The sequence below is a fragment of the Vicia villosa genome, linkage group LG2 (assembly GCF_029867415.1).
Source record: "Vicia villosa cultivar HV-30 ecotype Madison, WI linkage group LG2, Vvil1.0, whole genome shotgun sequence".
NCBI classification, from domain to species: domain Eukaryota; kingdom Viridiplantae; phylum Streptophyta; class Magnoliopsida; order Fabales; family Fabaceae; genus Vicia; species Vicia villosa.
In genome coordinates, this window is record NC_081181.1 from 141,400,184 (window position 1) to 141,415,247 (window position 15,064).

At 32.4% G+C, this 15,064-nt stretch overlaps 1 protein-coding gene across 4 annotated transcripts; it reads left to right on the forward strand.

Annotated features, from left to right (window-relative positions):
• The first annotated feature begins 4,221 nt into the window (after nt 1-4,221).
• Nucleotides 4,222-8,319, forward strand: LOC131652266 (cyclin-D5-1-like). 4 transcript variants are annotated; one of them, XM_058922077.1, is made up of 9 exons: nt 4,222-4,719; nt 4,811-4,897; nt 4,982-5,273; nt 5,364-5,497; nt 5,595-6,779; nt 6,870-6,900; nt 7,659-7,705; nt 7,923-7,970; nt 8,164-8,319. In XM_058922077.1, the coding sequence occupies exons 1-5, from the start codon at nt 4,417-4,419 to the stop codon at nt 5,796-5,798; spliced, it is 1,020 nt and encodes a 339-aa protein (XP_058778060.1). In that variant the 5' UTR covers nt 4,222-4,416; the 3' UTR covers nt 5,799-6,779; nt 6,870-6,900; nt 7,659-7,705; nt 7,923-7,970; nt 8,164-8,319. The 4 variants fall into 4 exon arrangements, with proteins under 4 accessions (XP_058778060.1, XP_058778059.1, XP_058778061.1 ...); XM_058922076.1 differs by lacking the exon at nt 7,923-7,970 and having other exon boundaries at nt 5,595-6,375; nt 6,498-6,779; XM_058922078.1 differs by having other exon boundaries at nt 7,923-8,319.
• The last annotated feature ends 6,745 nt before the right edge of the window (nt 8,320-15,064 follow it).

Consider the following 15,064-nt stretch of genomic DNA (forward strand, 5'->3'; position numbering starts at 1 on the left):
TTCAAGTCAAAGTCCAAGGCCAAGGGTTTTGATTAGCCAAAGTTAAAATTCTTCACTTGTCACAAAATTGGTCACTTCAAGAAATATTTTCCCGAGAGAGAGAGAGAGAGGGGCAAAAGTCATTCTATTTTGATTGTAGTTTCCTCATATAAGGATGGTTATGAGAGTGTTTATGCACTATTAGTGACAAGTTTGGGCACATAAAAGAGTTGGTTCATGGACTCACGATGCCCTTATCACATGTGCTAGTGTAAAGAATACTTTGAAACTTTTGAGCTGAATGAATATGAATTTGTTCAAACCGGTAACAATAAGACTTGCAAAGTTTGTGATATTAGTACGATTGCGTTTAAAATGTTATATGAATGTGGGTTCCTTTTACACAATGTAATGTATGTTCCCTAACTTAATCAGATTTTTTCTATAAGCATATTCACTGATTTAGTTTATTACACTAAAATTGAATCTAAAATTACATGTGGAGTATTGAAATTTTTTCATTGTGCATGGATAATGTCTAACGGGTCTACAATGTGTGGGTTGTGGATTTTATATGGTTTCACTATTATTGATCATGCATCATTAGTTAGTCAAGACTTTCATGACAAAACCAACTTATGACACTTGATTTTATGGCATGTTAGTGAAAAATGTTTGGTTGAGCTAGCGAAACAAGGTTTGTTAGAAAATGAGAAATTGCATGAACTTGAATTTTGTTATCACTACATAGTAGGAAAAAATAAAGGATGAAGTTTGGGAGTGGTATGCAAATTTCTAGTTTGAGTATGTTCACTAGGATATATGGGACCTAACAAGGATGGAAACTCATAAGGGTAGTTTCTTTTTCCTATTATTAATTTTTCTAAACGAGTATGAGTCTACATTTTAAAAAATAAAAGTGGCACCTTTGAAAAGTTCAAGGAATGACATACTTTTATAGGGAATCAATTGGGAAATAAAGTGAATATGTTGAAAACTAAGAATGGCCTGAAGTTTGTTTATGAGAAATTTAATGAGTTTTTGTAAGAAACAAGGTATCAGGAGGCATAGAAACATTGTTGGCACACTTCAACTAAGAGGCACACACATTGTTGTGACCATTTTGGAAAAGGTATTGTGCATGTTATTGAAAGTTGGGTTACCAAAGTGTTTTTGAGGTGAAATTGTTGCTACATTAGCTTACCTAATCAACAAATGTGTATCCACAAGATTAAATTCAAGAAATCTATGGATGTTTTGGAGTGGAAAATTGATAGACTACCCTAATTTGAAAGTTTTCAGAGCTTTGATGTTTGCACATATTAAGCAAGATAAATTTTATGTTAGGGTTTTGTTGTGTGTCTTCATTGGTTATCTTGAAGGTGTAAAGACTTACAAGTTATGGAAGTTCGATTTTAGAGGATCAAAATTTATCATGATTAGAGATGTTAGTTTTGATGAGATTCGTTTAGGGTTAAAGTGCAAATACTTGGAAGTGAAAGAAACAAAAACTATAGCGCACAAGACTCAACTTGGTGTGGAGGTTTCTACTAGTAAGACTAGAGATAAATAGAAAGTTAAGGCTTTTGCTTCTAGTACTAGAAAGGGGCAACCTACATTGGATCTTGGCCATCACTTGACTTGTGATATAGTTAGAAAGGAGATTGTACCACCTAAGTGATATGGTTAAGATAACCTTGTTTTTTATGCTTTGAGCGTAGCTGGAGGGTTACCAGACTTAGAACCAAAGACCTTAATGGAGGCATTAGAAAGAAAAGATAGCTAGAGATGGTTGAAGGCAATACATTCACTAGTGAAGAATCGTAGTTGGGATCTTGTGACATTACCTTAAAAACACAAGATGGTTTGATGCAAATGGATCTTCAATAATAGATAATGTATTTTAGGAATTGAAGAATCATGATTTAAGGCAAGAGTTGTATCAAAAAGTTTTACTTTAGGGGATGGGATTGATTATAGTGAGATATTTTCACCTATGGTAAACCATTGTTCTATAAGGGTGCTTATAACAATTGTGAATCAATATGATCTTGAGTTGGAACATATATACATCAACAAAAACTTTCTTACATGGACCTTGAAGAAACAATCTACATGGAAGAACCTGAAGATTTTGTAGAGGATAAGTATAAGGTATGTTTGCTGAAGAAATCTTTGTATGAGTTAAAACAAAGTTCAAGATAGTGGTATTTTTAGTTTGATTAATTTATTCTTAAACATAATTTTGTGAGAAGTAGTTATGATACTTGTGTATACATATTAAAAAGGAATTAGAAAGTCGTTACTTGCATTCTTCTAAATGTTGATGATATCTTAATGAATTTTTTTAGTAAAATAGAAATTGGTAGGCTCGAGGATACTTTGAATGGTGAATTTAAGATTAAAGGTATTGGTGAAGTTAAAAGGATCATAAGGATGGATATGATGAAAACCACACAAGGAAGGATCTTATTTTATTCAAAGTGGTTTGAGAAGGTTGGTCGGACTGAGAGTATGATGGAAAAAAAATTCCTCCTAAGTAAAGGTTGTATATACAAGTAATTTGAACTTCAGTTAGTATTAAATGGAGTATGAATTTATATTTTTAGGGTAGAAGTTGTGTACCTTAAACAATATATGGAGGATGATACTTATAGATTGAGAAGTAATTTGTGGAGAGTGTAACATCCATATTTTAGAAATATAGTGCATCGAGATCACAAAGCTCTACTCATTTTGTTTGTTAGAGTTAAGATTGGTGATAATTAATAAGGTTTTAGAAGATGTTGGAGAGATTGGATTATTAGCCTTCAGACGCGGTTCGGGACAAACTAAGTGTATGTTTTGGTTCTACTTTTGAAAAAGACAAAGTGATTTTATTGGTGTAAAATTGAATTTGACATTATTGGTTCCTTTAAAGAATAATTGATTTTACCTTAACTATTGATTCAACTAGAAATAGGATTTGTATCTTCTGAGTCTATGTTAAAAGATAGTAGAAATAGATTTAAGTGGTTTGAGCATGTAGAGAAAAGACAGTTGGATTCTATTGTAAAGAGAGTAGATAAAATGGTAAGAAGTCAAATAACTAGAAACAAAGGAAGACTTAGAAAAATTATAAGTGAAACTATTAAAAAAGATTTTAGAATTAACGAATTGAATAAAAACATGGTGTTAGATAGAGCATTATAATGAAATTTTATTTATGTAATCAACTCCACTTAATAAAATAAGACTTAGTTACCTTTTTATTGAATCTATGTTAAAATCTTTACAAAGGAATATTGGGTCTGTTTGGTAAAAATAATGGTTGACTGATAAGTTAGCTGATAGCTTATAGCTTATGACTGATGGTTGATGACTGATGACTTATAGCTTATAGCGGATGACTGAGACTGATAGCTTATAAGTTAATTGAAGTGTTTGGTAAAATTAGCGGTTCAATTAACTTATAAATGTAAAATGACATAAAAGATATTTAATATATAATTATTTTATTTTAAATTAAAATAAATTATAAGGGTTAAAAATGAATATATATGAATTAAAATAATAAGGATAAAAAAGGAAGAAAAAATAATAAGTTATAAGACATAAGCTAAAACGCTATTTAAAATAGCGTCTGAAAAATAAGCTATAAGCTAGTAAAATAAGTTATAAGCTCGTGATGAAAAGACCGTTACTAAACGGGTCTAAATTATCATATGAGCTTATAAGACATAAGACATAAGCTATAAGCTCGAAAACATATTGATGTCAAAATTAATCTTTTAATTAATAAATAATAATTTTAAAATAAACTTATATTATTTTTAGAAAAGTTTTCATAAAAACTATTTTGAAAATACAAATACTTTTTTTAATTATATCAAATGGATCTAAAAATTTGAAAATAAAAAAAAAAAATACAATAAACCTTGACCGAATCTAGACCACTGCTAAAAACTAAAATAATGAATGGTCATATATTTTAAGAAAAAAATAGTCTTCATTAAAAAAGTTGACTAATACTTGACATTATCAATACTCCCTAGTTCCTCCGATAAAAAAAAATATTTCTTAAATTAATTTAGTAATATTAATGTATTTAAACTCAATATAAATTAAATACATGATTTATTCAATAAATTTTAAAAAAAAAGTTAATTTAAATATCCAGTATTATTTAAAAAAGATAACTCTCAACTATATAATCAACTATTCAACTTCTCCATGATACATATCAGAGAAGATATATTTTCATTGTTGTGCATATTAAATCATATAACCGTAAATTAACGTCCCATTATAAGAAATCTTGTTTATTTTGGCGGCATCAAAACCGCTACTACCCACTCACTCCAATCCACTCACCACCAAAATCCAATCTCTCTTCAAACATTTCCTACTATTTATCACTCCAACTATTCTTCCACAACATCTCCAACTATCAACAATATGGGGAGTTATGTTGCCACCCCATTTTCTTTGTCTAGTCTTCTCTGCCATGAACAAACCGATTCCACATTCTTCTTTCAACAAGATGATGATGATGATGAACATGAAAACACCATCTTCATTAACTCATCACATAATATTCTTGAAGATGAAGAGGATGATGAATACATTGAATATCTATTCAAACAAGAATTAGGATTTGGTTCCTCCACCACTCATTTCTTATCCTACCATCATGATGTTGATGATGATATATTCTGGTTGAGAAATGCTCGTTTACATGCCATTGATTGGATTTTCAATGTTAGTTTTCATCAAAAATTGCTTTTTTTTTTTCATCTTACATTGCTTTTTGGTTCTTCTTAATGAAAGTTGTCATTTTTTATTATTCCAGACACAAGCAAAATTTGGATTCACACTCCAAACAGCTTATTTATCAATCACTTATTTCGACCGTTTTCTCTCAAAACGATCCATTGATGTAAGCTAAACTCAAACAAAATCACACTTATTTTTCTTTTTTTTATTTTATAGATTTTGCTGATTATTTATTTTATATATGCAGGAATCAAAACCATGGGCTATTCAATTATTATCAGTGGCATGTTTGTCAATAGCAGCAAAAATGGAAGAACAAAGAGTTCCTCCATTATCAGAATATCCAATACAGTTTCGATTTGAGAACAAAGTGATTAAGAACATGGAGATTTTAATTTTGACTACTTTGGAATGGAAAATGGGATTACCAACACCTTTTGCTTTTTTACATTATTTCTTCACCAAGTTCTGCAATCAATATTCAAGATCAGAAACAATAATCTCAAAAGCCACACAACACATTGGAACATTGGTCAAAGGTAATTATTTTCTAAAAAAAATAATAGTCAGTGTTTTTTTTAAAAAAAATTAGCTTTATTAAAAAATTGAATATTTTTGTGTGTTTGCAGATTTTAATTTGATGAATCAAAGACCATCTATAATTGCTTCTGCTTCTATATTAGCAGCTTTTGATTCTTCATTAACTCAGAAGGAAATTGATATTAAGATAAAGCTAATCTCATCATGGGGAAATATAGAAAGTGTAAGTTTAATAATTAATTAGTAGAAATTTATATTATTATTATTATTATTATTATTATTATTATAAAGTTTATTAATTTATGTGGTTTATGGAACAGGAACAAGTATTTTCATGTTACAATGTTATACAAGAAAAGAAGAGAGACAAGGTTAAGAAGACACCTTCCTCGGATTTATTATCAAAAGAGTCGAATTTGACTTATGTTGTTGAGAACAAATCTAGTGGTTTTTCAGGAGTTAAGAGAAAGCTTGGCTATGAGAATATTGAAGATTTTCAAGAACAAAAGCTACATCGACCTTAGTTTGTGATTTTTTTATAGGAAAATTAATTGATTTGATTGGTATTTTTTTGTATTGTTTTTAGTTAATTAATAGGTCTAATGAGTATCATTCACCATTTTTATGAATGAGTTGGTATTGATTTGATAGCATTGAACCAAGAACAAAAAAGTTTTTGGGAGTGACAAGTGAGAAAAAGAGTAAATAAATGAAAAGGTTGGTTGTAGATTTTGTTTAGAGAATGAATGGTGAGTGAGTGAATGAAAGTTCACAAGGATTGTGGTGGTGAAGTGAAAGTGAAAGCAAGAAAGATATGTGGAGTGTGTAAGTGGAACACTATTTATTAATTATTCATAGTGATAGTGTTTGCTTTTACAACTGTAATTTATTTGTTTTTTTTTGTTTCATTTATTTGATTCTTTTGTTGTGAATGGAATTATTGAAGTACTACTACTACTTGCACTTGGGATGCTTTGCTTTAGGGGTGGACAACATGGAACCAACCGAGAAAAACCGTCCGACCCGTATGAATATTTTAGCCTTCGGTCGGGTTTATTCGGTTCTGCGGTTTGTGCGGGTGAAAACAACGGATTTAAAGGGGTAAGTGTGGTCGGGTTCGGATAGATTTATTGAACCCGTCGGACCCCGAACCCGACCGATAGTTTTATTATTCTATTGGTTTGTTACTCAGTTTTATCCAAATAACACAGCCCAATTTTCAGGCCCAGATCAATTTGATAAAACCACTTTGTAACCCTAATCTCATTCATTCATTCATTCTTACGGAAATCAATCCGCCGCCGCTCTCCCTCATTCCTTCATCTTCTTTGTTGCTACCATGAACAACAATGAACAATCACTCCGTTCCTCTCTTTGTTTATTATCACGTCTCTTCCCTTCAAAATACAAGGTTCATTTTGAAATCTGACCCAACCCCAATCGATCTGTAAACAATATCGTCTCAATACTTGAAGAAAGACGACTTACTAGTGTTTGTTTGAAAGGTATAATATGTTGTGGTTTGTTAATCTCATAGATGTATTCCATTAGTGTTTGATTTGTTTCACTAACATGTGTTTTGTGATTTTTTGTAGCCACCCCTGTCATCTTCTTCCTCTTAAGGAGGTTAGTTTATCCTATTTTTCTATAGAACTACATCTTACTTAACTTTTCAATTTTTTTTGTTTGCTGCAATATTGTATGGCTTTAGAATGGTTATGATTTATGAATCCAGTGAAAAAAGACTCAAAACACCACTTGTCTTTGTTTGAAAAAGCTTTTGGAAAGGAGATTCAGATCTGGACTCTTGATTTGCTGCACAACTCACTATCCTGTCGTCAAAAACTAAAAACTGACACTGTAAATTCAATATATAACAATTTTTAATGGAAACTTTAAAATAATGCATCTATCTTGTGTAATTAGTTTTACAAACTTGATCCATAAGGTTATATTTTTTAAACCTTAAATAATGCATTTTATAGTTTGTTTCAAGTAACAAACTTGCTTCTGTTGTTAGATCTATGAGGTATTTCAATCAACACATTTTTCTTGCTGCCATATTTAAGAGAAATTGAATGTCTTATCCTTTAATAATATATATATATATATATATATATATATATATATATATATATATATATATATATATATATATATATATATATATATATATATATATATATATATATATATATATATAAAGCTTGTTTAGTATAATGTGTTTTTGAGGGAGATATTATAAATAACCTGAGAAAATTGATGGAGGACCTCTTAATGAAAGGATAAGTTTAACCAGTCCTATTTTTTCCTGTTATGTCATGCTGGAATTCTTTTTATTTACTCTTGTTTAAGTGTTAGTAATATGTATTTTTTGTTTTCAGTATCAATGGAGTTTCAAAGGCAATTGGAGCAAAAAGTGTTTGAGATGGTGAGTTTAGAATTAACTGTTAAATTATTTTAATCTTTTGAACCGGATGTTTGAATTTGGAACTAACTATGTGAATTTGAAACAAACTCTGAATTTAGAACTGTTATGAACTCATTTGTGGAACTAACTCTAAATTTTAAATTTGGAACTCTCTTAATTTTGAAATCTATTTTAATATATACATGATTTAATTCTGAAATAATTTATGGTTTTTTAGAGTTTTACAAGATTTATGATACTGAGATACTTTGGGAGTTTTGGAGAGGTATGATATTATATAGATTTGTTTTTATAGTTGAGTTCCTCTGGATGTATGATACTGAGATACTCCTCTGGATGTTTGAATATGGTTTTATAGTTGAGTTTTGTTTTTATATAATTAATTCATTAGATTTGTTTCATCAAACTTTTTAATTTTCTGAATTTTTTCTAATATCAGTTTTATTTTTTCTATGTAGGATCTTGTTGTGTATGGATAATTATAGCATAATAAAGGAGGAAATTGCTTTGTCTTGTGTCTGCTTCAAGGCTTCAAGTCTATTTATCAACATAGAAATTGAAGGAAAAAAATTGAAAAGATTATAATCAAGAAATAGAAGACAAATTTGCCTCAAGCTGTGGAGAAAGCATCAACATAACACAAATATGAACATATGGACTTTTGGACAAACATAAATTGTGTTATTTACTCTATTATATTAAATGTTTTAATTTTAAGAAATAACAAAAAAACAATAATAATTTTAAGAAATAACAAAAAAACAAGATATTTATTTTTTAAATTAAAAATTAAGTAAAAATAATTCAATTTCCTAATTTTAGAATGGATATAAAAAGATCCTGATTTAAGAAGGGCCAAAATTTAACCTGGCCCAGTAATTATAAATCTGCAAATAAATAAAAAAATAAGTTAAATTTTAAATTTGGGCTTAAAAGGTTATATGGCCCAACACATTCTTAACCGAATTAAACCGGTTTGCCTAACCGATCCGAACTAAACCGGATCCGACCAAACCGAAAGGCCCAACGGTCGGAAATTGGGTCTGGATAATTCACCCGAGGGTTGGTCCGGTTTTGGGTTTTGGGCCCGAATCCGAACCGAACCGAACCGTTGTCCACCCCTACTTTGCTTTGTATGATGTGTAGAGAGACAAAATGGGTTTGTGTGATTTGATGGATGTGTGCAACAATTGGGTTAGGGTTGGGGTGATTTGATGATAAAGCATGTAAAAGTTGAAGCATGAGGTTCCTTTTCAGGAGGAATGAGAAACTTTCCATCAACTGTTTGGTTGTAGTGTTGAGTGTGGGAATGGTACTTCTTAACCCAATACTAATAATTAGTAAAGGATAATCTAATACATTTTCTTTAATCTAAGTAACAACTTTTACTTTGCATAGGATTTCCCCTCCCTATTTGGAACCTCAACAATGGATATACCGTACAACTTGTTGGTTTTTTCCTCCAAGAAAGAGCTTAGACTGTGAGGTATGGGTCATCTTTTCTATGGCTCCACAGTGAGCAATGTTCATGGTATGGATTTATATGATGGATCACTTGAACATGTGATGTAATCTTTGTGTTAGTGGTTGTCATGTGTCGGTGTGGTGCTGCAACTTCTTCGCTTGCTTTACGCATTACTCCTTCTTTGAGCTTAGATATATGAAAAGGAAATTTCTTTACCACCTCCCTCTTTTCTTGGTCACCTCTCGTGAAAAACTCAAAATACCTTCACTTCGGAAATGCATTTCCGAAACGCTTATTTTTTTTTCAAAATTTGTCTTATGATGCATTTCCGAAAACACCCCTTTTTTTGGTTTTCGGAAATGCATTTCCGAAAACACCTTTTTTTTTTGGAGGGGGTGTCTTCGGATATACACTTCCGAATTTTTTTTGGGGGAGGGGTGTCTTCGGATATACACTTCCGAACTATTCCAAGACCAAATTGGTCTTGGAATGTTTCGAATATACACTTCCGAAAGAATTCAATAATTATTAAAAAATTAAAATCAAGGTGAATCAATACAATTAATAGGTATAAAATCAAGGTGAATCAATACAATTAATAGGTATAAAATTTCCTAAACAATTTTAAAATTAAAAATTATTTTACTAACTTATATAAATCAAAAACATCTTAATTTCATAAGTAAATTTTGAATTATTTAAAATTAAATATAATATATAAATATAAGAAAAAAAAATTTAAATAACCAGGTTTGATAAAAAAAATACGAAAAAAACCATGTTTTCGGGGTATTTACCAAACTGTCTAGGTTTGGGATATCAGAATACGGAATGCGCCAAATGAAATGGCGTATAAGTGTAAATTTTGGGTGCATGCGCCAAATGAATTGGCATGCCCTAAAATCCAATATGTTTGCGCCAAATGGAATGGCGCATAAGTCTAGGGTTTTTGCCCTAGAAGCCAAACCATTTGGCGCCTTAGTTCTAGGGCCTTTTTTTTTTTTCATTTTTTTTAAATTCATTTTAGTTGAAATATATTAAACTTAAATTTTTTTTTATTTTATTTGTTATGATATTTACAGAAATAAATTTGTAAAATATTTTTTTCGCCTTATAAATGTAATGCAGAAAACGAAAAATCAAAATTGTAACATCGATTACAATATAATTTAAGAACTAAACATCGATTACAATATAATTTAAAAACTAAACATCGGTTACAATTAATTTCAGAAACGATACCAAAGATTAATGAAAAATACAACAACATGATCAATGACGTCCATCACCAAGATAGCCATCTGTTCCGCAACCTGGTCTTGTAATGACACGTTTACCGCGATCGTTGATTCCGCCGCGAATATTGACACCGCCTCTTGCCCTAGCTCTACCCCCACCCCTTCCCCTTTGTGTTTCTTGTTGGGTTTGTGTCACGGGGGCTGGTACTGGGATGTCGCGTGGATCGCTGTCTATGAATTCGTCGACGCCCCCATAATTATCCGGAAAACCGCTGTTGTAAAGTCGGCTACCCATTCCCTCAAATGTGTTTATTCGTGGTGGTGGAGTGGGGTGGGAAAAGACCTCCGGTTCATAGCATCCCGCAGCACTAGAACTACCTTGGTTAAAGCCGAATTGGTTTGTAGGTGTTGCGTAGCCGGAGGGGGCTCCACGGTGAGAGGATTCACCATGAGGACCATCGTCGGGACTAAGATGAAGGCTAGATGAACCGGGAGTTAGGTTTTGGCCGAATCCCCTTGAGGACCCAACAAATGTTGCAAATCCGAATGGTTGTGAGTGGGTCTGATATTGGTCCGAAGAAGGATGGCGGTCTTCATACCCTTGTAATGGTTGAGATTGGGATTGGAACATATTTGATTGGCGGATGTTGCGTGCGGAACGGGATGGAGTACTGAAAATATTTTGTTGTTGTTGCTGGATTTGTTGTTGTTCCTGGAGTTGTTGTTGTCGTTGCTGTTGTGGGAGTTGTTGTTGGCGGTGTTGCAGGTTTTGTTGTTGTCGCTGCTGAAGTCGTTGTTATTGCCGGAGTTGTTGTTGTTCTTGTTGTTGTTGTTGTGGTTCTTCTTCCGGTTGTTGTTGTTGTGGCAAGATGTAGTTCTGTGCACGGGGATCATTCAAATAGAATGGAGCTGCAAGAAACAGGTTAGGGGTTGTGGCTGTACGATACCAACTCATGTACTCAGGAGAAGGTTTCATTTCATGGTCACTAACGGGGAAGTTTAGGACATACTGGCGACGGTTCTTCCACATCTGGCGATGATCGGGTACAAAATCCTTCCAGTTTTGGTGTGTCCATTGATGGTTCACTCTTTTTAGGTGCCACACTCCCAAGTCAACAGGAGGGTCGGGTATCCGTTGACGCATCCCAAATTGAAGCATCACCCGGTCACTTTGATGCATTTCTATTATGTTGTACCGTATTAAGCAGCATTTTGTCGTCCAGATTTCTGCATCCTGAGCTCTAGGCTCATACTCACACTCGAGATACGGTCGCCATATGAACTGGATGCATGAGATTTATACATTACTTCGGGAAAAAATATTTAAGGAAAATACTTATAAAAAAGAAGAAAAGAATTAGAGATAATACTTGATGGGGTCCAAGGTGATCAATTAGCGTGCGGTACATTGTGATATTTGACCGCGGATTACGTGTGAAGTCCATTTTTTTCACACAATATCTACAACAAAAATATAATGATTTAGTTAGAATGGAGTAGAATGTGTAAGGAGAAAATGGTATACTAAAAACTTACCTCAAGGCATACGGAAAGTCCCAACTTCCGTTGTTAACCGGGGCCAGTATGGGCATCCTCCACCACCCCCACACCTGCACCAACAGGGCGCATCCATAGAATGTGCAGGACTCAGCAACCGCGTTTTTGCATAGTGACTGGTACAAGGTAGCCAGTACCGCAGACCCCCAGCTGTACAGACCTACTCTACTAAAATCCATTAGCAAACGAAGATACATAAAGTTAACCGTGTTACCCGTGCTATCCGGGAACAAAACGTTTCCAATAAGCAACAATACATAACACCTAGTTTTCTGCAGTATGGTCTCTTGGGGAGACGCATCATTCAAGTGAAAATTTTTATAATGCTCCTTTAACCTCTTGAGGTTAACACCTTGCCCCCTAGCACCAACGGCTCCTTCTATCAAGTCTATTCCAATTGCCTCTTGGCATAAGCTATTCGCCTGCATAACACAACCATTAATTGCCTTACCATCAACAGGAAGGCCGAGTAGCATATGAACATCTTCAAGGGTGATGGTGCACTCCCCTGTTGGAAGATGGAAGGTGTGTGTCTCGGGCCTCCAGCGTTCTAGCAAAGCAAGAACAAACTTGTGGTCAATAGAAGACTCGGCGATCCTGCTAATCGGACCGAAACCAGCAATGTTCAGGTATGGTATAATGCGGTCGTCCGGAGCGATGGTATGTTTACTACGAGTGCGAAAACGTTGAACGTATGCCTTGCAACAATATAGGGTTCTTCTCGACGAAGATTGGTGCGACTGTGGAAGGTTTCAAGCTTTTCGTATGCCTTGCTCACACGTCATAGCTGCATGTGCGTATGCCCACTGCGACGCTATATCACTACTGTCTCCGATTTACAAGACTCAGACATTGCTCAGAGTTTACAGTGTTGCGTTTCCTGTGGTGGCCAAGGAGGATTACTGGCCTGAGTATGATGGAGAGGTAGTTTGGCACAACGACGCAATGCGGCGAAAGAAAAAAGGGCGTCCCAATAGTACACGGATTAGAACCGAAATGGACGTCCGCGACAAAATGGAACGAAAATGCAGCATTTGCCGTGAGGTGGGGCACAATATCAAAAGATGCCCTAATCGTGGCTCGACATCGTCGCAAGTTTAGTATAATCTGTATTTTTTTTAATGCAACGTATCAGTTTCGCTTACCGCCTCTTGTAACCTTGCCTCCGTTTTTCATCAATAAATTGTGCTTTAGTGAATAACCGAAATTGCCAAGGCAAACATTATTCAGACATATTCTTCTGTTTTTCCAAAATCGATTTTTCAGACCCTTTCCAGAATCGATTTATCAGATATATACCCGAACCGGTGTGCGAAAATACCGGAAACAAGTAAAATTAAAAAAAAAAAAAGACACAACACATAGTAGCCAAATGAAATGGCGCCTATGTGTTGTTATAGGAGTGCATGCGCCAATTGGATTGGCTACTCCCATTTGCCCTAATTTTTTTTAGGGTTTACGCCAAATGGATTGGCTAGTTGGGTATATATGCGCCAAATGGTCTGGCGCATTCACTTCCAATCAGTCCCAAACCTAGACAGTTTGGTAATTTACCTGAAAACATGGTTTTTCTTGTATATTTTTTATCAAACATGGTTATTTTAATTTTTTTTTCTAAATATAAATATAATATATATATATTATAAATTAAAACACTCATTGTTTTAATTTTTATAATTATTATATAAATGTATAAATATATTTATAATTAATATATAATAATTATTATATAAATATATAATAATTTTTATAAATATATAATAATAATTATTATAATTATTATATAAATATATAAATATATAAATATATAAATTAAAACACTCATTTTTTTAATTATTTTTGTAAATATATAAATATATAATAATTATTATAAATATATAAATATATAAAGAGTTTAATGGTTATGCACTGACAGTGTAAAAAAGTTTTACACTGTCATCCAATTAGAATATAACGTTTTGCCATGTCATACAAGTTTTTTTAAATTTTCAGTATGACTTGTCCTGATTCATGATCGTCATTGGTTGACAGTGTAAAACTATTTCACACTGTCAGTGCATATCCCTTTTTTCCATATATAAATAAAAAATTATAACTCATTTTGTAAGTGACATTATTTTAATTATTTTAATTAAAATTATTTTAAATTTTAAAATATGAATCAAAATAGAAATATATAATAATTATTATTCATAACTCATAAATTATATCAAAATATATAATTATTATTATTCATTACTCATAAATTATATCAAATTTATGATAATTGAATTAATTAATATCCTGAAATTAATTTTTGGGATTTTTTTAGATTTTTTTTTTGTTGTTTCGGAGATGCATCTCCGAATTAGTCAAAATTCCAATTTTTGGGATTTTTTCGGAAATGCACTTCCGAAGTCTGGAAAAATTTAGAAAAACAAATATTTCGGAAATGCATTTCCGAAGCGGGGTAAAATGGGGTTTTCGCTGGGGTGACCCCATAGGGAGGTGGGTAAAGAAAAAATCTATGAAAATTGCAAGATTTTGAACTAAGAGTTCCATCTTTAGTTGTTATATCATCTTAATTGTTTTCAACTTATGTGAATATTATACCTTCATACTCCCTCCGACTCAAAATAAAAATCTTTTAAAATTGTATACTGATTAAAAAAAAGTAATAAGTGAAGGAATAGATGTAACAATTTTACAAAATTGTCTTTAATTATTATTGGCTACAGATGCATTATAGTGAGATTTAATGTCTTCACATTAGTGCTGACAATAATAATAATTAGGGTCAAAATTGGTACAAATGAATTAATGTTACATTTTTAAAACGACATTTAGGCTCTGTTTGGTAAAACTAGCTGATAACTGGTAGCTGATAGCTGGTAGTTGATAGTTGATAAGCTAATGTGAGTGTTTGATAAAGTTGTTTCATTAGCTGATAGATACAAAATGACATTAATGACATTTTACTTAATGAGGGTAATAATATATTTTAGTTAAAATAATAAGGGTATTAATGGAAGAAAAACTCACAAGCTAAAAGCTACAAGCTCAAAAGCTACTTCAATTAGCTTTTGAAAAAAAAGCTACAAGCTAGTAAAAAAACTACAA

What these genes read in the sequence shown, in the direction of transcription:
- LOC131652266 (XM_058922078.1), top strand. Translation starts at nt 4,417, where the DNA reads ATGGGGAGTTATGTTGCCACCCCATTTTCTTTGTCTAGTCTTCTCTGC. An exon ending in CATTGGAACATTGGTCAAAG is followed by an intron (nt 5,274 to 5,363) that starts GTAATTATTTTC and finishes GTGTGTTTGCAG; the next exon opens with ATTTTAATTTGATGAATCAA. An exon ending in CATGGGGAAATATAGAAAGT is followed by an intron (nt 5,498 to 5,594) that starts GTAAGTTTAATA and finishes TTTATGGAACAG; the next exon opens with GAACAAGTATTTTCATGTTA.